At 36.1% G+C, this 24,639-nt stretch overlaps 1 protein-coding gene across 3 annotated transcripts in view; it reads right to left on the reverse strand.

The window, feature by feature from the left end:
- HAPLN1 (hyaluronan and proteoglycan link protein 1) overlaps positions 1–24,639 on the reverse strand; it is an 82,290-nt gene that overhangs the window by 27,815 nt on the left and 29,836 nt on the right. For 2 of the 3 annotated variants that reach the window (XM_001112414.4, XM_078004439.1), the window contains one exon: positions 5,317–5,442. In XM_001112414.4, the coding sequence (XP_001112414.2) occupies positions 5,317–5,416 (100 nt within the window). In that variant the 5' untranslated portion in view covers positions 5,417–5,442. Of the gene's footprint in view, positions 1–5,316; positions 5,443–24,355; positions 24,442–24,639 lie in introns of those variants that run through there. The other variant, XM_078004441.1, reaches the window with a different exon arrangement.

Below are 24,639 nucleotides of genomic sequence, written 5' to 3' on the forward strand. Positions count from 1 at the left end.
TTATTACATAAGGAACAGTATAGGATTGCAGTGACCAAATGTAAATCCAATACTCTTCAAAGCTGCCTACATGCATGAGGAAGATTGCTGCAACCTGTCTTTGGTGGACTCTCATGGAGTATCAGATGCTGCATGTTATGTGGGAGCCATGCACAAGACCAAACAAAATTTGCTACCCAAATTCATAATTCTCTTGTTCATCTGCTGCTTCTCATTCCATCAATTGAAAATATTTTCCTGGGATTTGGAAAGGCTGAACCAAAACTTGATTAGAAAAAATAACTGGATTTTGGTCCTGGATTTATTTAGCAAACATGTATTGATCACCTACTATGTGCCAGTTATTGGGTTTATGTGACTGGGATACATCAGACAAAGATTCCTGCCTTTGCAAAGCTGTTCAATATTCTTGTGGTAGAGACAGATGACAAACAATTACATAAAAATAAGTAGAGTATACAGCCATTGCTACAGAGAGAAAGAAAAGAAGGGTGAGAGAGATTAGGACACCAGTGGGTGACAGATTGCAGTAGTCAGGATGACTTCATTAAAAAGGTGAGAAATGATCCCAGATTTGACAAAAAGGATGGGGTTAGCCAGATAAATAGACTTTTATCAGCCAGGTAGCCTGGGACAAGCAATGCAAAGCTCTGAATCTTGATTTCTTCATTCGTGAATTGGAGGATTGGTCTAGACCATCTCCACCAAAGTCCTTTTAAGTTCTTAAATTGTGTGAACTATGATATAGCTGATGCCAACATTACAGAGTGAAAGCAGTCATCTAGCTAATGTTCATTAAGTGCATACAATGTGTCATGTGCTGCTAAATGCCAGCGATGTCACAGCATTCAACAAATGCTCATTATGGTAGTGACAATTTAGAAGTATCTCATTACATTCTTCATTCATTTGCTCACTCACTTAATCAACAAACATATATTAAGCACCCACTATGTGCCTGGCACTGCTGTATAGTTGGAGTTAGTTATAAAGCTGAGAGACAATCTGATGAGGGAGGGAGGCATGTTAGCAGGAAGTCCACGTGAGGACTGAGCCAGATCTGAAGAAGGGGAGGCAGGTTCAGGACACACAGCAGGAGGAGGAACAGTGAAGCTGAGAGAGGAGTGTGCACTTCTGCCAGTGGTTCTGGATAGACATTATTTTTTTCTACTTACAGACACAAGCTTCTGGCAATTTCTTCTTTAAGCAAACGTACTTGTTTTATTTGTTGACAAAAGTGACCATTACTTTTACTTATTAAATAGAAGGACACAGTTTTCATTTCTGGGATTTCCTCTTGTTCTTCCTTACAAAAATTTAAAGTAGTGGATCTGTGCTCACATAGTAAGTACATTAAGAGAAAATATTATTTGTTTGGAAAGCTTTAGTTTCTACCAGGAAAGTAAAAATGGTCAGATAATGTTTAATGTGACTGGGGAGCCTAGGCGCGGTGGCTCACACCTGTAATTCTAACACTTTGAGAGGCTGAAGTGGGCTGATCACCTGAGGTCAGGAGTTACCAGCCTGGTCAACATTGCAAAACCCCGTCACTACTGAAAATACAAAACTTAGCAGGGCTTGGTGGCAGGCACCTGTAATCCCAGCTACTTAGGAGGCTGAAGTATCAGAGTTGCTTGAACCTGGGAGGCGGAGATTGCAGTGAGCTAAGATTGAGCCATTGTACTCCAGCCTGGGTGAGAGAGCAAGACTCCATCTCAAAAAATAAAAATAAAAATAAAAATAATATGAATGGGGAAATTTTAAATTGTGAAATTAAAGAAGGCAAAGAAGAGAACTTATAAAATGTTTACTTTATTAGAACTAAAGTGATGATATGGTTCTGTTAACAAATGTACTTTGAAAAGTATGACTTTTTTTGACCAGTATTTGTAGTCTGTTTTCTATTTAAAAATCAATTTTCCATAACAGGGAGGAAGCAATAAACATAATGATAACAACCACCTGGATAAGTATCAGCTCTTGGGAACCAGGCACTGTACTAAACACTTTCCACATATTTTCTCATTTAATTCTCACAAAGCTCTATGGAATAAGCAGGCATTAGGCCCAATTTTACAGATGAGGTAACTGGGATTTGGAGAGATTAAGTAAATTTTCCAAGGTCTAAGCTAACTAGTGGCATTACAGGAAAGACTCAAACTTGTCATCAGAAGACATCTGCTTGAACACCAGATGCAGGAAGCACTGACTCTGACCTTGATGAAGTCAAGCAGTTATATGTTCATCTATTTTGCTTTGTATATTGGTTAATGGGCAAATGGTCATAACATTTCTCTCTTATCTATAAATGTCTTCTAAAAAGTTGTGTTTTAAAGAGTGTATTCTTCATCTCTGAAATTCTACTGGTAGTTGAAAGGCTACACAAAGTTTTTGGACCTGATACAAATATTGTAAATATTATTCTTTCTGTGTGATTTGATACTCCATATAAAACTCTTCCTAATGGTCTCAAGTTTCAAAGGATTTAAAAGTAAAGTAGCCACATTGTGACATGAGGAACAAAATCCATTAGTTTAGAGTATAGAGAGGGTATTAACAGTGGCCCCTCTTCCTGTAGAAGTATTTGAGAAGATAACTATTGCCTACATTGAGCACAGTATGTTATATACAAGCTAATATCTTGATTGCATATTTTTAGTAGACTTTGTGGACAAATGAAGTTTGCTTTCCTGTATGACCAAATTATTTCAATGAAAAATGAAAGGAAATGGATTAGTGCATGTGAACTTTTTATCTAAAGCTAAGTCTTTTTCCATGGGAAGCTGGGAGAGATTTTTTTCATTACCAGAGAAATGTTTTTCACTAGAAACACTTTGCATAGGGGTCTACACTTGCTATTTTCTTTACTGGTCATCTGCTTTTTTCCCCTTCTCTCTGTTTCTCTCTCTCTCTCTTTGTAATATCCAGATTAAACTTTTTTTGTGTGTCTATATATCTATAAAACCTCTCCCAACAACATTATGAGGAGGCCTTCAGAAAAATAATTAACTAACTCATACACGTGGAACTAAAAAATGTATCATTAAAATGTTGAGCATCTGTATCAAGGCAGCCAAGAAGAATTTGAGGATGATTTGCACTATTTTCCCAATATTGTTCAGACCTTGGGAACTTGGTATGTATAAAATAGAAATTTAATCAAAAACAGGAGAGAGTAAAGATGTTTTTACAGTAACGTGAATTTTCAACTATTTTCTGTCACTAACAGAAGCTCATACTGCTTATCAGCACCATTCAAGAATCTGAGATTGAGATAGCTAATTTAATCATCTGACTAAATTCTTCAAAAAATTCGTGAGGATTTCAGCTCCCTAAAATTCCTTCTGGGCTATGTTTGATAAATAAAAGTTTTAAATACAAGAAAATATGCAGTATTTCAAGTAAGCAACGAAGCAAGTAAGTAATCTACTTTGTTGATTCTTGTGCTATCTGATTTATTTTTGCATTGTAAAAGACAACTGGAATTACAGAAGGTCACTTGGAAGCAGTTTCTCTGAAGAACTATGGGATTTGAAAATTCAATCTGAATGCTATCATAAAAAATTGTTGGGAAAAAAGTAATGAGAACAGGTATTTGGTTTATGGGCATAATATCATAATCCTATGACTCAAATCACATTTCAGCATTAAATTTCCACAAGCCAAATACAGTTCTATTACTTGAAAGCTCTTTAGCAACTCTTCGAGGCAAGCCTGCACTTTCTAAGAATATGAATTTACAATTAAAATGAAGTGGACTATCAAGCCTTTTTAAAAATGTGGACAGTGTATGCAAATAATCTGGATGATCCTGATATTCTGGGTCAGAAATCCCTTTGCACTAAATTTCAGCAGAGGAGATGGGAATGGAAAGGCTGGAGTAACGGAAGTTTTCCTGCCTGAGATAACTTGAGTATGACTTATAGGAGTAATTTTTCAAATGTTAGTACATTTTAAAAATACTGGTCTCATACTCTGAGTGCAATTTTGATTAAATGGTTTGTACACAGTTTATAATACACCCTTGGTATCTGTCATCTAATAACTTGAAACCACGGCTCAAGTTTCTATTGCATTGGATATAAAACTGGCATTATTAATAATGAGTAGGTATTACTATTTTGGCTGAATTGAATTCTGTCACTAGAAGGTAAAAGGGTATTATTCCTTATTAGAAATTTCTATGTGTAAATATCATATGGTCTTTGGGAAACAGCTCTGATTCTACTATATATCACAGAAACAGCTGAGTCAGCAGCTTGCAGAGTAAAATTTATGATTACAATTTCTTTTCTCAGTTCAACAGAGAAAAAAATAAATCTGTTGGAAGCAAACACAACTAAAAGAGATGTGTCTAAAATAGCTGGACATAGACAAATTCAGAATTCTATTTTGGTAGTCATAATACGTACAGGAAAATACTTCTAGACAGATTTACACTATCATTTGACCTTCACAAGTCATACTTTTCACAGTGAATGCAGTTTACTGAGGCTACGCTTTTGACCTTGAAGATATAACTTAGAGTTTTATGTCTTTTGGCAAACTTATCATGCCTCTGGTACCCCGATTGAGTTTATCTAAAATTATCATCATCTGCTTAAACTGTTAAGTTCTATAATTCCTTTTTTAATTATTCAGCATCCAAGGGCAAGGAGAGAACTGTTCCTCTTATTGCATAAGTCTCAGCTTTCTTAATGCAGGATGTCCCTCATCTGAAGCTGGGACTGAGGAAATAGCTGCATTGTACTGCAGCCTCAAATCTTGCTACAGCTCTCAGGCTTAGGATTCAGCTGCGCTGAACAGAAATGTGGAGGGGCAATGTATTGGTCTATAGGAGCTAAAGCTTTACTGAAGCAGATTATAAGAGGGTAAAGTACTTTTTTCCTGGACAATAGCTTGTCTAATTTTCATTTTATCTATACTGTTTCTCTTAATGATTAAACAGTTACTGTAACAGAATGACCTTATATCCTAAGTTTTACTTCCTATTTTCTCTCTCTGACTTGCATTTAAATGAACTTTATGCCCTCCATTTTACTTGAAGATAGCAACTGCACTTGACAGCCTTGAACGATTACACCAACTCACTGCAGCTGGACATTCTTAAGCTACTCAACTTTAATTGTCCCCAATTCTTAACTCTACTGTAATGCAATAGTGCTCAAAAGGCAGGGAACACATTTGCCAATTAGCAGAAAGGGAAAGAAAAAGCCAATGCAGCAGAACTAAAATTAAGAAACACTAGCCCAGCATCTCAACTCTAAGTCACTTGAAATTAATTAGGCTTTGGTAAGAGAAGCTGTGTTTCCTTACCTTGGAGGTGAATAACTCTGTCATGATCCAGAGTGTAGTTGTCTGAAAGATGATCAGCCCAGCAGATGGAAATCAGCACCAGAAGAAGTAGACTCTTCATCTTTATAGCCCAAAGAATCTTCTTCACTGTGAGAGCATCACATACAAAGAGGCTTGTGAGATTTGGAGCCCTTTGGAGTGTTGCACTGCACAACTTATTACCGCCTTATCATCATAGAATGGGTCTGTAAAAATATTTAACCCAATCTTTTCAGAAAGTTACTGTAGCTGCCTTTGAGAGCTGAAGACGGCAGCTTTGAACAGTTCCAGCTACCATCATGCAGCCAGAGTCCAAATAGTGTTTAACTCTATCTTTGCAGAACTGTAAATCTAGAAATTTAAAACACTGTAGTTTTGATACAGAGAATTACAGCAAGTAACAAAGAGATGTGGCAAAAACATAAACAGACCCTTAAAAAAATTTAAGCCTCTGAATTTGCAACACAAGTTAATAAAACAGCAATGTGTTATGTCTCTATATGAGTATTTATCACTTGGTCTAATTAGAAATTGAATCTGAAGCCAGAGCAGATAATATTTGCATGAAACTTGACATCATCATTCATTTTACATGTGGCTTCCTAAGCAGGTTAGACTTGCTCGTTCCAAATAGAAAAGAGGACAAAAGAAAAGTGCCCGATTAAGCAGAAGCAGCACATTTGTTAGAGATTCACTTACCATCTTAAATACTGCTTGGGTCTATGGTGAATAGTTGACAATTATGAACAAACTAGGTTAGAGTTGTGCACGCTACCACTGCAGTCATCCTGATTGATTTTTCATTCATTTCAACCTAAAATGCTGACGCACCAACTTAGAGTGCCAGGTAGGGTCTCTGCAGTCAGCAGAGCCACGGTTGCAAGGAACGTCCCTGCCAGCCTCCCAGGGCAATTAGGCAAATGAAAGCCGAAACAGACAGGGAGGCACAGCTCTGGTCCTAAGTGAAAGAGGCAGAGCCATCACTCGCCTGTCCTTTATCGAAAGACTGATGTCTTAAAAGGGGACATAACCTCTTCCCTCCCAAAAGTTTGTCATTGGAAGGACCAAAAGTGATTCTAATTGATACGAACCTTATAACCTTTGCAGTATTTGGCCAGGCAAGAATTTCAGTGGAGCTTCTCTGTTTTAATGTGGAAGCCGACATGAAAATTAACAAGGACCTTCTTTTTCTCTCATGCACACAGCAGCCTTAACAATACTGGCTATTTTTAAAACTGAAATTGCACAGTACTGGCTTCTCACACTAATTTGTTTTTTCCAAGAAAGCCTGACTGCCTGGAATACTTATTAAAGAGCTCTGAGTCTGTTCCTGGAGGTCCTTGTAGGAAAGCCTCTACTCCAGAACCGAATTCACTTATTCACAGAAGTTCTCCAAGTCTCTTCTGAGACTGAAACACATCTCTGCATTTTCCCCTGTGAAGATTTGCACTACTGTGAAGCTGATGGCTTTAGTCTTTCATGTATGCTTTAAATCCTTTCTTTTTCTTCATTATATCACAGAAAGAAGATAGTAGATAAGCAAACAAATTGCGAATTTTTTTTTGCCCAGGAAACCAAGAATGTTACCTTCAAAATTCTACCTGATTTACTAATCTTATTTTCAGAAGTTCACTTTCTTTTTCCTCTAAGGACTTTTTTGAAATGCTTATTTTTGTTGTTGTTGTTGGTGGTGGTGGTTTGTAGTCACTAACTTTTGTCCAAAAAATTACAGTTTAAGATGTTACCTATTTTCAGCCCAGGATTGTGCTTTGGGTGAACAAATATAAAGGTGGCCTTTTGGAATTTGGAATATAATTGAGATAACTGTAAACACAAATATGAAACAATAGACAAACAGTACTAGAGGTGTGATGTGCTCTCTGCTTGTTTACAGAAATCAGAGAAGGGGGCGCTGTGGAGGAGAGGGTATAAAGAAGGTGTATAATTTAACGATCAAACACAGGAGACATTCTAGATGAGGAGTCAAGATGAGCAAAAGTGGAGAGTTTGCTAAATTAATGTTCACATTAGTGTGGTCATGTATAGTGTAATTTATAGGAAGGTGCATATGATACACACACTAGGTTAGAGTTGTGCATCCTATCACTGCAGCCACCTTGAATTTCATTCATTTAAAAAAATATGACACATCTGTCTATATATCTCCTTTAATTCCATACCATAGTATTTAAAATTATACTACTAAGGGTCCATTCCAATGCGTTAAAGTACTGACCATCCAACAACCTAATTTAAAATTGCAAACATCTTGAGTGCTTGTGAGGGAGTACGGGGAATAAACAAGGATAAAAACACTTTTCATGGAATGTCTACTGCTCGCCAGCACTATGGGCAGCATTTTGTCTGCAATGGCTCATGGATTCCTTAAAACAATAATGTGAGACAAATATTTCCATTTCTTGGGATACAGACAGTAATCTTGCTGGAAGGCACACATCTAGTAAGTGGCAAAGTCCGTATTTGCCTTCAAGCAAATTTAATTTATTATTTCTTTTGTTGCCTTTTTAAATTCAAGCTTTTAAACTTACAACTACTCTGATCTTAAAACTTTGACTTGTGCTATGTATGAACATACACATTTTTCCCAAGGCTTACATATTGAGAAGGCAGTCAGGTGGTATTTTTCTTAACATGATTTGCCCTGCCTCATTAATTATAACACTCTGGTACCGTGACAAAGTCTTGATAAAACCAAATCGAATAACGATTTGGAAGCAATATACCTTATCCAAGGTGAAAGAGTAATAGTTTGATAGAAACGCAGACACACATACACAGAGATACACAGAAAGATAGATACATACCATCTTTGAAAAATTCAAGTACGTTGGACATGTGCAGTAGTTTGTGATTAGAGGCCTCTATCAGTGAATACTTTGGAGTACCCTGTGCTGGCATCAATGCAATCCAGGGAGGTGAGAATGGAAATTATCTTTGCTACCCTGGCAAGCACAACAACCATCTCACCAGTAGACAGGAAACTAGAAAAGTATACTTTAGGGTTCCAGTCTTCAGGTGTCTGAGCCATCAGATATACAAAACAAGGTGCTCCACACCAGACTGAGGTCACTGAAGTCAAGGGCTGTGCCAGGGGTCTGTGTGCTGGTCCCAGTAGAAAAGGACAGCTCAGGCATAGTAGGTGGTCATGTGAGTGAATAAATCCGAGTCCTACTTATTTGCATTTTGTAATCATGCCTCCTCTCAATGTCTAGGTATATTAGGTAAAAATTTGCATGTTTTGATATGAGCTAAAATTTAGACCATCTGGGGGACTTTTACACAACCAGCTATTATCAGCTCCTGAATGAGTGCTCTCAGTTCACCTGCAATTCACATATTGAAGGTCTCCTTTCACAGCCTTACAAACCCTGATGCTCAAGCAGCCAGCTACAAGATGAATCCAAACTGAAATGTCTATGTTCATAGTCAAAGACAGATGATAGGAATGTAATTTTACAGTCCTGCTTTCTTGATAATCGAACAACGATTTGGAAGCAATATACCTTATCCAATGTGAAAGAGTAATAGTTTGATAGAAATGCAGACATACTAATATCAACAGTCTAATACCAACATGGTCAACTGCTATTTCTTAAGTGTCTACTACATTATCATTATCATGATCATGTTAGGTAATGTGGAGATAAAAGCAAATGAAAGGCATGTGTGCTACTTCATGTGCCTTGAGAGCTAACACTATGTATTTCCTGAACTGCTATTTCTCAGAAAAACTCAGTTGAGGTAAGTATGTTGTTAGACACATTTTGCGGTTCTAGAAGTGGAGTCTTAGGGTGGTGAGGTACGCAGCATGTACAGCAAGGAGCTGGTAATCTGGGCAGTGTGACCCCAGAGACGCATTCCCAACTACCATTTTCATTGTCCCAGGTCCCCTGATGAGTGCTGTCGGCTCTCTCCTAGCCAGTCTTGCAACCCCTTTAATGCTTCTTGCAAGCTTGAATTTTCCTTGTCATATTGCATAGTTCTGTGAAAGTTCAAGCTACCAAGTCAGCTTAAAAGCTTTTCTGATGCCATGGACTGGATGTCCAGCCAAGACCTTTTCATTGTGGTGAGCTTTCAGTCTGGACATGGGCAGCCTGTTGTTCCCTTACCCTGGGCATGATCCTTTGGCAACCTGACAAGCTAGGAAAAATCATAGATCAGAAGGAAGAAAAGTGAGCTCTATTCCAGATCTCACAACCAGTACATCAGGTCTCAATTTCTTCACCTACAAAATAGAAATAATGACAACCTCTCCCTGGTTTAAAAGTATTCTTGAACAAGTATACAAATCACAAATTCTAAGGTATTGTTATTAAGTTGGGAAGGACTGCCTCAAACTTGATTGATTGTTATGGATAAATGTAAGAAAAATAGCAAATCAAGGACATCTCCATCTCAGAGACAGATGAAATCCTCCCATAAATCTGCTATTTGGAATGAGTTCAGGAGTCACTTCCCAGCAGCAGCAGCAGCAGCAGCAGCACTTGGAAACTGCTAGAAAATGGAAATTCTTGGTCCCCTGATACACTGAATCAGAAACTCTGGGGGTGGGGCCCAGCCATCAGCATTTAGCAGTCTCCTTCCCCCTCAGTGATCCTGATGGCTGCTCAAATTTGAGACCCACTGGTCTAAGTTTTTAAGATTACTGGGCGTTCTTCTTCTGGGTGTGGGTTTGAGCTTCTGAGACTTCCCAATTCTTGGAAATAACGCCATGCTTATGTTCATTTTTCCTCTCTCTACTTTTCCTCATTTTTCTTTTTATCTACAGTGTGTGTGTGTGTGTGTGTTTGTGTGTTGTAATTAAAAATGTTACTTTAAAACACTGGAAAGGAATGCATATAACATATTAGTCATTTTCTAAAAATAATAGGCAGATGGCTGAGTATTTTCCTTTTATTTTACAAACTATATTGTTGCTACATTTGTAAGAATTAAGGCAAAAAATGTATAATCAGAACGATTCTCATACACAAAAGGTTAACAATTTAAACAATATATTTGTCATTATAAACTATTATTTGCCATGGTTTATTTCCTGTAAGGTTAGGATAATTGTCATTCTACTGATGGTCTCGGAAATATCTAACACTGGCTGTGGACTTTGGATGATTTCAGCAGGACTGGCAGTGCAGGTCCCTCAAAGCATCACTCTGGGCCACTGCTCTTCTCTGAAGCCAATACACTGCTCTTATGGGCTCAATTATCAAAGGGTAGAAAGTGGGTGGAAATGGAGTAGAAAAGAGGAAGAAGATAGAGGAGATTTTAAGACAGGACAATTAAGAGGAAGAAAAGGTCACTCAAAAATAAAAGGAAGGGCAATAAAAAAGTAGCAAATGTATAATAAATGGTGAATATTTGGCACACTGCCTCTAAGTTTGAAGAAATGAAATGTCACAACAAAATGAATACTGAACTACAATTCTCAGATCCAAGAACTTCTTAACATGGCTTCTCTATGAACAATATTTGTTATGGAGTTTAATGTCAAGTTTTTCTTGCGAAGATTTGGCAGGGTATGGAGAAAAAGATTCAGTGGCAGAAACAAAAATGAGCAAGTCAACCATAGACTTCCCAGTTTTTTATGGGGGCAATATATACCACCATATTTGAGTGATATAAGGACATATATTTCAGTTTAATATTTATTAGGCTTGCCAATGCCTGAAGTTACTGCTAAAGGAATCTCCAAGTATACCTTAGCCACTTGCATAGAAACTGCTTAGATTTAGAGCAAATCATTTAAAATGACTGCTTTTTGGAGTATCATTTAGCTGTGGATGTTTCCACAATTTACTTGTGGTTTCTTTTCTAATTAAAGATCTCAGAAATCTCACTTAATCATGAATTTGTACCATGCGTATAAAACATGGGAGGCTGAACCTAGGATCCTCATGACTCGGAAACCTGCATTCTTAAATGTACAAATAATTTATATTCCATTTTCTCCTCCGTGTTTTGAAATCAGCCTATTTCTATCCTGTTTTTCCCCCAAATTTTTTATTCTCTTTCTAAGCTTTTTCTGTTTTACTTTCTTGCTTTTATTTATCCATCCATCACCTCCAAATCTTTCTCACCCACTCTTACATAATTTATTCTTTTCTCTTTTCCCTATATTTCATATTTATTACATTATTTGATATTTGATGTGGTCATAGGATTATTTATCATCGAACCAGGCACAGAGTAAGTAGGATAACTACTTACAACTATACTAGGAAAACAGTAACATGTAAATTGGAGCTATCCTGGGGAGTTGGGGAAATACGGCAATGGGTACAACGGAGGAAAGGTAGAATTTAGTTTCATTTCTTCATCTACCCCTTTTTAGCTGTGTGACCCTTGAATAAGTGATTCAACTGCTTTAAGGTCAAGTATTTTTTATCTGTCAATTAAAAGAGTTGACGCCAAATATTCAAGCTCCATGTTAGTTGTTACGATTATGATTTAATTTTTTCTTACTGGAGATATCAGATTGTATATTCTACTTATGTTGCATTTTAGGACTGTCCTCATTAGCAAATAAATTCATGGATTTTTAAAGGGATAATATCAATAATGCTTGTTTAAGTAGCAATTCAATTTACTTCCTGTTTTTGGCTGTTGCTCTTTGCTAGCTCTCTCTCAGAGAATATTGACAGAGTTTGAGACAAACTCAGCACCTTTTCACCTAATCGAAGTGCATTTGCTCAGGCTGCTCACTGGCCCCTTAGAACCTGCTTTAGATAATCCTTGAGATGGGGGTTAGACTTCTCCAAAACCAGCTTTTTAAGTGGATTCTGCAGTTGTTTTGTTTATTTATTGATTTTCTAAAACAAATATAAAAGTCCTATCTGAGCAAAAGCACACATCGTATTTTGTGTTTATAATGTTCATGTCCACAGCCTTTAAGCAAATATTTAGGATATATGGGGAAAGTAGTACACAGATATATTAATAAATGTAGGGATCACGTATTTCTTGTCTCTGAGTAACTAAAAGTCTAGAATACCTATAGATAATATTTAGCATGTTTCTGTAGGTATTCTCACTATCTACTAAAAAATTTTTCAGTTACATGAGATTTCATATAGGTTTTTATGGGCATGTGTTCCATAATTAATAGCCTGTTTCTGGACCAGATAGTAGAGGAAGTCAATAAATAAATATTAAGCAATACATTTTGATGATGATGGTGACATTAAAAGGAAATAAACCTCTTATCCTCCCCTGTGTTTATCTCTGAAAAACTGATCCTATTTTTTATGCCCTAAAATCATAATTTTGCCAAAGAACACTAAAAACTAGACAACCAATATGAATATTACATTGTGATGCTATTAAAAATGCATCCTCCATAGGCTGCAGTAGAAAACATCTATGTTCTATCATTGTACATAAAGATCATCAAAAATAAAATTACCTCATGAACAATTCTTAAAAGACAATTAAATCTGTCAAAATATAAATAAGTAATGTTGCCACTTCTCATGCTAACTCATAATTTCTTTGTGGTTTAATATGCTAAATGCTACCATGGTATATTTGCTTTATAATAAATACTCTTTAATGGATATGCTTGTTAGACATACTCATATAGGAAAGATATCATTTTACAGATTCACTCATTCTTGATTCTATGATCAAAAATCTGATCAATAACAAAGCATTGTATTAAATAACATAAAGTTCGACCTTGAAAATATTTTTCTTAATGTGTAAAATCAAATGACTCATTATTATGATCAGTAATAGTAAATGAATTTTGAACATTGACAAAGAATTTGGCACTAAATTAAGGACTTTACAAAGGTATACATGACTTATTCCCTAGTGAATTTGAATTTAAATAGAATGAACCTAAACAGAGGCATTTTAAATTGATCAGAAGGCCCCTTGTAACCAATTATGTATAATTTTGTCTGGAACACTCTAAAGGAATGTTCTGGGAATTATCAACAGCTTAGATTGCTATCTCATTGTTTCTTATCAAGCACAAATAAAAAATGGACAAAAACAAATAAAACAACTTTCATTTAAAATTATTCTTTTACATCATTTTATTTTAATTAATTAATTAATTAATTAATTATTTGAGACAAGGTCTGTCTCTGTCACCAAGGCTGGAGTGCAATGGTGTGATCACAGCTCACTGCAACCTCGACCTACTGGGCTCAAGTGATTCTTTCACCTCAGCTCTCCAAATAGCTGGGACCACCGTCACATGCCACTGCACCAGGATGATTTTTGCCTTTTTGTAGAGAGGAGGTCTCCTTATTTGCCCACGCTATACATCATTTGAAATATATAGAATAACTCTCCTCTTCATATTATAATGTACAAATAAAATTGAGAATTTTTAGGAAATTTAGAATTGGCCAGGCGCAGTGGAGGAAATTTAGAATTTAGAATTTTTAGGACGGCTTTTAAATGTAGGTTATATAAAAATGAGTTTAGACTCTTGTGCTCTCATGCACACAACTAAATGAATACAAACCTCTTAGTTACAGGTTTTATAATTTGAAACAAGAGTTTTTAAAATAAGATTTCTAGCACTAGGGTTTATACAGGTAGGAAATTGATCATTACATCAGTTTCAACTAAATGCATTTGAAAGTGTTTCTAATTGAGACAACAAAACAATATTTTAAGACTCAATTTCATTACAATTTTTAATCTCTTTAAAAGTTCAAAATTTCAACAGCTGTCAGTTAAACATTATATTAACATTGGATCTAAAAATACAACTGCAAAACATCTACATGACAGCTTTGGTGCCATCACAAATGTGGCAGTAACAAGTTCTCTACATATTGCAAAAACACTAAGCTCACCACTGCATCCCATGTGTCATTCTAAAGTAGTTAATAAACAACAAGAATCAGGCAACTCACAGATATTTTAAATGATGACCAGACTCTGAGAAGGCATAGAAAGATTTTAAAATATGGGTCAATTCTGATTTTTGACTACATACAATGAAAAGTTTTATGATCATTGATTTACTGTGGTACCTAGTTATACTAATTCATAATAAAAATAAAAATAATATATTAATAGTTTTTAGCAGCAGAAACGTCTATTCTCTCCAATGTACTTCATGCAGTCAGTCCTCATCTCTGTTGGCTGCCTCTTTTCATGTATCTTCCAAAATCCTTAAGAAAGTTTACTATTTGTCCCCATCCTACGTCAAAACATGACCTCATCAGAATTCAGTTCATTGGTTTATAAGTAACAAAGTGTGTTCTAGCCAAAAGGGCTGTGTCTACACAGCTCAAAAAAGGGAAAATACAATATCTTCCAATTAATTTAGCAAATATTGACAACTAAGCTCATTAAATTGAGTTTCCAAATTGGCTTTGTGATGCAGGATATAGCTCAATAATTCATCCTAATAGGTTTTTAAATTATAGTGATCTTTGAAGGTGTTTTTTAAGCTTTTAAAACTAAATAATTCTCATTTACAACTTCTTTGGCTGAGGAATTTGTTCATCCTGAAAACACATGAAATCATTTAACCAACTTTCTTCACAGGCATGGAATCTTAGCTAGAAACTACTACTCAAGACTTCAAAAATATCTACATAATTTGTAGCTTTCTTTTACGAAGAACAATGACATTTAAAACTTTCACGTAAGTATAAAAGCTTGCCATTGACTCAGAACTAAATAATCATAGATGAGCAAAATACGTAACAATATGGGCACTATTGTCCTAAGAATGAGGGAAGCTGGGTATAAAAAGTCTCAGGTTTTACATTATTCTAAATACTACAAAATTATCAGCTCCACACCTCTCTCACAGATCCTCCCTTTCAACCTGGCCTCCAAATTCCCATCATTACAGTTACCAATACAAAGTTCCCCAAGGTTGTTTCCATTTCAAACGTGCTCATGGTTTTGTGAAGTATTATAGCAGTGAGGGCAGTGTAGAGGTGGCAGGGTTCCTGGGTGAGTACTAACAAAGTTAAGAGGAAATGAGCAGCTACAAAGAACTAAGCTTCTCTTTTCCATAATTTTCATAGAAAGCCATGGTAGTGCCATGAGCAATTACATAAAAGACTCAAATTCTCATCAGTGTTGGACAAATGACAGTTGAGGATAATGTGCCTGCAGTTGAGGATAATGTGACCTTTGAATAATCTCTTATACCTCATTAACTTTAGCAGATACACAGATACATTTAGATCTGGATGATGAAGTGTAATCCTAAAAATACAGAACCTGGAAAGCAAGGGAAGTGGTGACATTACGCACTTCAGAAAGGAACTGCTATTTAAAAATTGTGGAAAAACCTCACATACACAGTTGCCAGTCATCACCCTCAGAGGTTAGTAATAACTGCACACCTCAAAATAAGTCTTAGTGAGCACAGTACTGCAAATACTGAGAGAATACTGACCATATAAATGTCATGGGAAATATAACGTAGATCTGAGATGGACTTCTAAAAGTGTGCATTCTCAGCAGGCAATTGTTTAAAAAACAGGCCCCCTACTGCCGAGAAGCAAACAGAAAAGAACAGGAACAAAACAAAGAGGGAGAAGCAGACTGCGGGGAGGAGGAGGGGGCAGAAGGAGGAGGAAGATAGCAACTGAAAAGAGGTCAAGGAGTAGTGTTTTTTAGTGGTAATGAACATCTACGAAGAGACCAGCAGCACGTCCCTTGAGAATGGGAGCAATGACTTGAAGGATAGGCATTACAATAGGGAAAAAAACCACCAGATATGCAAGTAAACAATCTGAGCATATCCAAAGAGAGAAATTCCAGCCTTATATATCTCAGGGGTGCCTAAATTATGTGCTGTGCCATATGAAGCTGTCATTCAAAAAATTATCCATTGAGAATCCATCTTATACCTGGCAAGTAGAAATAAGGCTCAGCTTCAGATCCCAAAGCAGTTACCCTCAAGAGAGGTTGGGAAGCAATATAAAAGAACAGGGTGGCAAGTACATAGAGGCATAGTCAGGATACTATTGGAAAAAGAGGAGGGGCTCTCCAGCATGCAGTCGGAATGGTGTCCACTAAAACTGTGCAGAGTGGGAGACTCAGCAGGCACCTAACCCAGCCTGGCTGGCGGGATATAGAAACTGTTTCAGAAAGGTGATCATTCAACTGTACTGAAAGACAAAGAGGAGATAGAGAAGAGGGGAAGGGTTGGCTGCTTAATCAAATGAACTGTGAGGGAGCTTGGCCTGCTTGTGTGACTGCATGGAGCTCGTGTAATTGGAGAGTGGGGTGATTATAGTAGAGTGGCTGGAGGTGAGATTGGACAGGGAGTCAGGGGCAAGACAAAAAAGCCTTGAACACAAAATTAATGAGAACTTTCCCTAGTGCAATCAGGCCTTCTAACCAGTGCGACACCACTGCAGGTTACTTACATACCTCGTAAGAAGATATAACTGTGTACAAAGTACACAGTACAAAGAGGGAGCTTCTCAATCTGCCATGCACACTCTGTTTACTAGGGAAGATGCATGTGGAGCACACTTTTAAAAGACTTTCCATTTTTTATAGAAATAAAATGTAAAGATTTCAAAATACAATGGGTTAGCCTTTAGCTACTAGAATCTCACTTATTCTTTAGTAAGGGCATACTGACATAGCTATTGTTATAAATTCAATGATCAGTGTAATCATTTATACGTCTAATACCCATTTTCATAATGGGTTATATCAAAAGATTGTCAAGCCACATACTTTAAAATGGTACTGGAAAAATGGTATGGGATTTGATAGCAGAAGCCAGCTCATTGTCTGCATGTATAACTACTAGAATGCAAGCTCCAAGGAGGTAGAAACTATGTTTACCGCTGTGTCCTCTGACACACAGTAGAAGCTCAGGGATGCTATGTATGCATCTGTGACTTTGCACTGCACACTGCAGGATAGATGGAAGCCCCCAGAATTATACAGTATACAACCTGCGCAACCATATGCTGCAGACTTCTAGATATTGTTCAGTACACAACCTGTACAACCATATGCAGAAGACTTCTAGATATTAGACATCACACACACACACACACACACACACAACTTATTGACTAAATCATCACATTTCATACAAATGTAAAAAAATCATTTGATTCTCAAACTATTAATGAAGCATCTAAAACAGTTTGACCCCATGCTAATGTTACAAAAGTGTAAACTTCCTGAGGACAAGGACCACATTTTATTAGTCTTTATACTCCTGGATTTATTAGTCTTAATCTTGAGTTTTCAGTGAGTGTTCAATGAATGAATAAGGAGACTGGCATTTCTGTAGTTCTAAACATAGCTGTATATGACCGTGAACTAGAGGTAACTGGAATTATCTGAAGTATTTACTAAGGGAATTCAGTTACTCTATTATTGGAGTTGATTGGTGTGACCTTTTCTCTCTTGTCGGTGCCTCGATCTGAACTTGTCAAGGGCAAATCTTCCAAATATGTGCTGCTTATTTGAAGAGAATAATGTACTCTGATAGAAAAGGGCCATTTTTGGCCAAGAACATATGACTATCTATACTTTCTTGCAATTATTTCCACACAAGTTCTTGAAGTCCATTTGTAGGAGAACATAAAGCATATGGGTTTTTGATTTTCACCATCATTTCCTACTCCATTTCTCTACCCTGGCACACTGGAGATTATTTGAAATTGTACTATCACCAATGACAGAGCCAAAACAACAATTAGAGATATAAAATGTAGCAAATAGAAAAAAAAAACAACAAAGGAAAGGTCAAGACTTGAGGCCAAATTACCAATCTCATTTCCTCCTACGTGCTAATTTAAAATTTGCTTAAGGATTGTCCCCTTTGATCCACTCCTGGCATAATTAGCCTACCTGTCTTAAAAAGAGAAAATTATGAAAGGTAAAACAATGAACAGCTGTTGCTAGAGGTGAAAAGGTAGAAGGGGGAACAAGACCAGCCTGTCAAATAGAATCAGTTCTAGTGAGACTTTCTGAATTCTGCTTGTCCTTTCTTGCCAGGCTTATGGAAACTTCCTTTGTCTTGGCTGAGAAACAAAAATAGTGAAATCTACATATGCTCATTCTTATCTTAGTTGGCAATAGGAATAGCAACAATAAAGTAAGAAGGATCAATGTTGCTAGTTTTCAGGTAGTATGTTCTAGTGATGAACTAATTCAGAGACAACCATGCCACCTCTTCATTCTGTTAATGCTGACTAAAAATGTTACACATCAAATTCAATGCACACACACACACGCGCCTCATCCCCTTCACCGTCCAGCCCCCAGCACCTGCCGTCCACCTGCCATTTTGGAGACAGCAAGTGAATTTAGGGAAGTTCTCTAAATCCGCACTGCTGGGCCAATCGGTGGGAGTAGACAGTACAGCAGGTGGGGTGCAAAGTGACAGAAAACAAAAGAAGATCACTTAAATTTCAGGGAGTTCAAGAGCAGGATGAGGTTTATTTCCTCCACATCTGGAAGGGTGTGTTGTTTTTTCATTCCTGAATTTCAAGGGAAGAATTTTCATTCTGTAAAAATGCCATTGTTAAAAATAAACAACAATAACAGCAGTTAATAGGCGGAACTGACTGTTTGAAAGTGAAGGTGACACGTATTTTGGAATATAGAACAAGAGGAAATGCCCTCAAAAATTACAAATATGTAAAACAAAACTGGTATAAGGAAGAGCAAGTGGTATTTATAAAGCAAATCCCTCCCCAAAACCCACAGGAAATAAGGAAAAGAAAATGATTCATTTAATTTCAGTGCTGGCGTAGTCAAAATCAATTTATAAAAACTGCAAAAAATGGCCAATTTTCTCTCAGTATGTAGTGAATGGCCTAAGGACACATCTGCCATTCCTCTCATGGAGGAGAATAAAGTAGTCTTCAGTTAGGAACCTCCTGACCACAATTTGCATTTTCTAGTGATAGTTTAGGAAGGTCTTTTCAAAATAAGCCTGTCAGCAAGAGAATAAATTTCTGTTCAGGCATATGCATAAACAATATAAATAGCTACTTGCTGGCATCATATTCAAAACATTCATTCGACAGTGTTTTAGGAGCAAGTACATAAAATGCAATCTGTGTCCCCAAATATTTCTCACTATTATAGCATCTAAACAAAGAATAACCACTTTAAATCTCAATCTCAGCATTTGGTGTCACACTAAGTGATTAGATACTCAACTTTGCTAATTAGAATGCAACTTACTTGATGAGAGCAATGTCCACATTGTATTATTAATCCTTGTATCTCCAACACATATGCTGAAAAAATTTCTTCATAACTATTTTGCAAGTTATATCTGTTAATTGTAATGTTTTGACATATTCTATTCCTTCATTTATATATTGGGGGGAAAATGAGAGTATCAGAAAGATGGAATATACCTTTGATTTTTGCTCTTTGGTGTTAAAATATTTAAATACTGGAAATGCATTTATATAGAACATTCTGAGTTATTGTTCGTGTACTGAAACATCAAAAGGCTGTTTTTACTCTCTTGGTTTTCTTAAGATACAAGCATTGGATAGACAAGAATTTCTATGACACAAAATAGGCCAACTGGGATGAGGCAAATTTGCTTTCACATCTGCCCATTGCTTCCTTTGTCTCAATCTCTGTCTTTTCTCTTTTTAGAACACTCTGGTATCGAGGACTTTCTAGCTACTCATGCATATACACTTCCAGGATTTCTTGTCAGACCGAAGTGTTAGCTCCTTCCTGACCCTCTCCCATTGAAACCATCATTTTCTTTCCCTTTAGTCTTCTAATACTCTCTTGCTTCTCCACTAATGCCTTTGACTTAAAGGTTTATTTTCTGTAGTGTACATTTTAGTTATGGGGGAACTATTTTGTCCAAGGAGACATCCCAGTGATCACTGACACACCATCCACTTTGGCTACCTCTCATGAGGCACCAGGCTCCACATATCTCGATGTAGCAGCAGAGCTCCTGCCATTCTCTATTTAGTTCTCTTCACATGTTAAACTTTTCAATACCCACAATAGATCTGGCATGAGCTGACTGGCACAGTCCCCACTTTAAGAAGTCCTCATTCTCAATCGTAAAATGAAGTTGCTTCAAAACACTAGCGTAATTGCCAAATCAAATTCTTTCCAATAATTAAACGCACATGAAAAGCAAATGGATGTTGACCTCTTTTGTGGGCATTCACAATTTTGGAAAATTTCCTGTGCTAGTATTTGCCAAATGCAGCTTTTGATTCTTTTTTTTTTTTTTTTTACTTAGGAGAATGGGTATTTGAGGAAAGCTTATTTAAATGGAAGACATTAATAGAGACTGAAGAGAGAAGACACAATAACTCTAGAAAACGATGCATTCAGGGCAACGGTAGACAGAAAAAGAACTCTTCTATCACCCTCTGCCATGTACAGTGAGAAAGAGCTACTAAAAATTCCTCTAATAAAGCCATAAACAAAGAAAACTAAACTGAAGACCATGTCAATATTCATTTGCCAACAATGACCATTTGGTCCATATTTGATGAGGCTGAGCAGAACCATGGGAACTTAAATTCAAGGCTCGGTGTTGAGGCTTAAGTACAATTCTTAGTACATGCATTGTATTTGCATAGGCAAAATGCCATTTAGAATGAACTTGCCTGGAGGATTCACAAAGCCGACAATAGGCACATGGTCTACCTTATTTAAATTTACTCAGTTCATTGGCCAATCAATCCCACATATTAAGCTCCTGTTTGTAGGAAATTTCCATTTTTCATGATAAAATTATTTTGACTATCCTTCCTGTTCGGAAGAGTGGGGCGAGGAGGGTTATGGATCAGTGGATTTAGCTAATACCAAAGTTGAATATGCTGAGCACCTAAATAATGACTGTCCTCTTTGTCAAATGGCTACATACACATAGCTCTTGTATTAATGAAAATCAAAGTTATGGGCATTTGCATAAGGAAGATTACTAATATTACTGGCTTGTCCTATGTTTCCCTGGAAATATAGGTAGCTACCTAAATGAACATTTTCATTAATAAAAGGCCTTATAACTGAACTACAATTTTTTTTCACTCCCCAGACAAGAAGAATACAAGGGAAAAAGGAGTTTCTGGAAGGGAATTAGAGTGCCCACAAAACCAACTTCAACAACGTTATTGTTTTACCTAAGGCAGGCTGCAGTGGAGTGATAACATCAAGGGCACATGCGGGGTGATTTTAGACTAGAAAGTGAAATCAAATGTGCAGAATAGGTTAAATAATGGCCAATTTTCTCAGAAAGAGAGAGTTTTTTTATTTACTACATATCCCCAGATATTTAAAATTTATTATACAGTTATTTTACTATAGAAGGTTGTGTGTGTGTGTGCATGCACCTATAAAAGTAAACAAATCAGATAGTTTACACACATGACCCAAATTACTGGCTAATTCTAAGCCCGAATATATAAACTTAAATTTTTTTCATTGGATTTATATAGAATTTTTCCTTCTGAAAGGTCAGAGATAGGAAATTGTATATGAACAAACAAAATATCTAATTGCTATTCATTCTTTCTTAGCTTCAAAGCTAAAGAACTAATGTTATTTTACATTTACAGTATTATTAGTGCACTGCTTTCTTCAAAGAGCTATTTTCTAGAAGACCACCCAGAAGTTTCAACTAATTGAGGAGGCAATCTTCAGTTTACTTAAATAGGAAGGCTACGTGGGACACATTCCTGGCATCAGTACTCCTCTGTCGTATCTATTTGTGCTGGATATAATGCAAATGGCAATGTTAAATTCTGAAAATACCCTAGACTGTTTCCCCCCTTCAAACAACCAGAGCAAAAAATAGTTAATTTCAGATACCTTTTTCAGAAAGATTGTTTTATAATCTGGGCTTTGAAAATTCCAGGAAAAACGAGCCACCCAAGGCGATCATAAAAGCCAAAGTTACAGATGTGGAAACAGGTTTTTTAGTAGTGTGATGGATTTCTGAGACTGGGGAAAGTGTAAGATGTTATTTGAAGTGGAGCATTTAAACCACAGAATTAGCTGTTTGGTCATGGGAGAAACATCTGTAAATGGGAACTAAAAGGTTTTATGAACGATTCTTTGAGAAATATGTTGGAATCTAGAATAAGTAAGATTAGGGGTAATTTATATGTGGAGATACGTTAATGCTGTTTTCACAGATTTCATTGTAACATGTTATGGTTTATTAAATTGGTTTTATATATTTAAAAAGTCACATATTTTTCTTTTCAAATAAGGCCTTTCTATTTTTATCTGCTAATTTATGAATCCGCGCACCCCCTGATGTTCTCTTCCTTAGGGAAAAAAATATCTGACGTAATTTCAATATTGTTAAAGACATTGAAAACTATTTATATAACTATTGTATATTCAGGCATATCATTATGATCAATTACTAAATCTAGTCCTTTAATACTATCCTGAGTATTTTATTAAAATAAGTCACGTATTTTTATTATTAAGTTTTATATGCATGCATGTATTATTTTAGAGAAACTAGACAAATGAAGAAAAGTAAAACTATGAAAATAAAACCACCCAGGACTTCTGTTTCTGATCCAGATGAAATAAGAGGCGCAGCATTTACCCTTCTTTCTTAAACAACTAAAAAGATAATGGACATAATACAGGAAAAAAAAAAGACACTCAAGATATTAGACATCAGGCAAAGAACAGTAACTTCTGATTAATAGAAAACAAATGAGGTGAGTCATATAATTGTCCCAATTTATTGCCTAAAGAAACTTTTCATACAGTACAGGAAGAAGGAACCTACCTAGAGCCTGTTCAAAAACTTGAGTTGAGGCGATGAGAGCCAAGAGTTCTGAAAATTGACGGTTCCTAGAGGTTGCAAGCCACAATAATAGAGATGAGAGGAAAGGAGAGAGTGATGCAGACTTAACTTGGGATATTTAGAGTTTTCTCCTAGAATATTCAGTTGAGGACTGACCAGTGCATATGTGTGAGAAATCTATCCAAGTCTAAGGAAAAAATGATCCTAAAGGATTAATCTTCACCCAGCACTGGCAATAGCACCTGTTTCCAATAGGCAGTCTAAAAAGCCTCATAATTCTTGGAGAAGGTTTAAAATCTTAAGAAGAATCTTTACTCAATAGTGGAGGGAAAAGTAATACTAAACTTATGACAGCTCTAGGGCCACCTAACACAGTTTAAAAGAGTGACCTGAAAGAATCAAACTGTTTCTAAGTACCTTAACCATATCTCTGAACAATGTATAGTAGTATTTGTAGGGATAGGAAGTATCCAACCTTAAACAAGTAAAATTTAAAACATACGGAATCCAACAGAAAGCTACTGGGATTGCAAAGAAGCAGGGCATACCAATAATAATAATAATAATAATAATAATAATAATAATAATATGAAGAAGAAGAAGAAAACTTAGTCAATGGACAGACCCAGAAATTATAAAAATGAGAGTAGATACACACAATAGAAATAGATAAGAACATTAAAATGCTATTATATTCATATTTCAAATGTTCAAGAAGCTAGAAGAATTATTGAATATGTTACATAGAGGCACGTAAAAGACATTTATAACCGGCCTATATAAAACATTTAGAGATGAAAATGACATTGTCTAAGATAAAAAAAAATTGAATGGGATTAATAGCAGGTTAAACAATTCAGAATAAAAGAGTGAAGTTGAAGATGTTGTAATAATCAAAACTGTCCAAAATGAAGCAGAGAGAGGAAAAATGGCTGAAAAGTAAAAAGGAAAAGAGCATCTCTAAACTGTGGGACAGCTTAAGTGGCCAAAATAATATGTAATTGGAGTCTCCAAAAGAGAGAAGGGGCAGAAAAAAATTTGAAGAAGTAATGACTGAAAAATTTTAAATTTGACAAAAACTATAAACTTACAGACCCAAGAAGCTCAGCAAATATTCTAGCACAAGAAACATGAAGAAAATTAAACCAAAACCCTCAATAATGAAATTGCTTAAAGCCAGTGGTAAAGAGAAAATCTGAAAGACAGGAAGAAAAAGACCCATTACTCACAGAAGAATAAAGGTAAAGATGAAGGCTGGTTTCTTACCTGAGACAAAGCAAGCGAGAAGACTGTGGAATAAGATCTTTAAAGCACTGAAAGAAAATTGTCCACCTAGAATTCTTTATCCTGCAGAAATATCGCTCGCAAACAAAGGCAAATAAAGACTTTGTTAGACATACAAATCTAAAATAATTCATCAATAGCCTACATAGCAATAAATATTTAAGAAACTTCTTCATGCAGAAGAAAAATGATAACAGTTGGTAATCTGGATTTATGCAAAGAATGAAGAGCACTGACTACACTAACTATAAGTAAGCATATTTTTC

The sequence above is a fragment of the Macaca mulatta genome, chromosome 6 (genome assembly GCF_049350105.2).
Source record: "Macaca mulatta isolate MMU2019108-1 chromosome 6, T2T-MMU8v2.0, whole genome shotgun sequence".
In the NCBI taxonomy this organism is placed as follows: Eukaryota; Metazoa; Chordata; class Mammalia; order Primates; family Cercopithecidae; genus Macaca; species Macaca mulatta.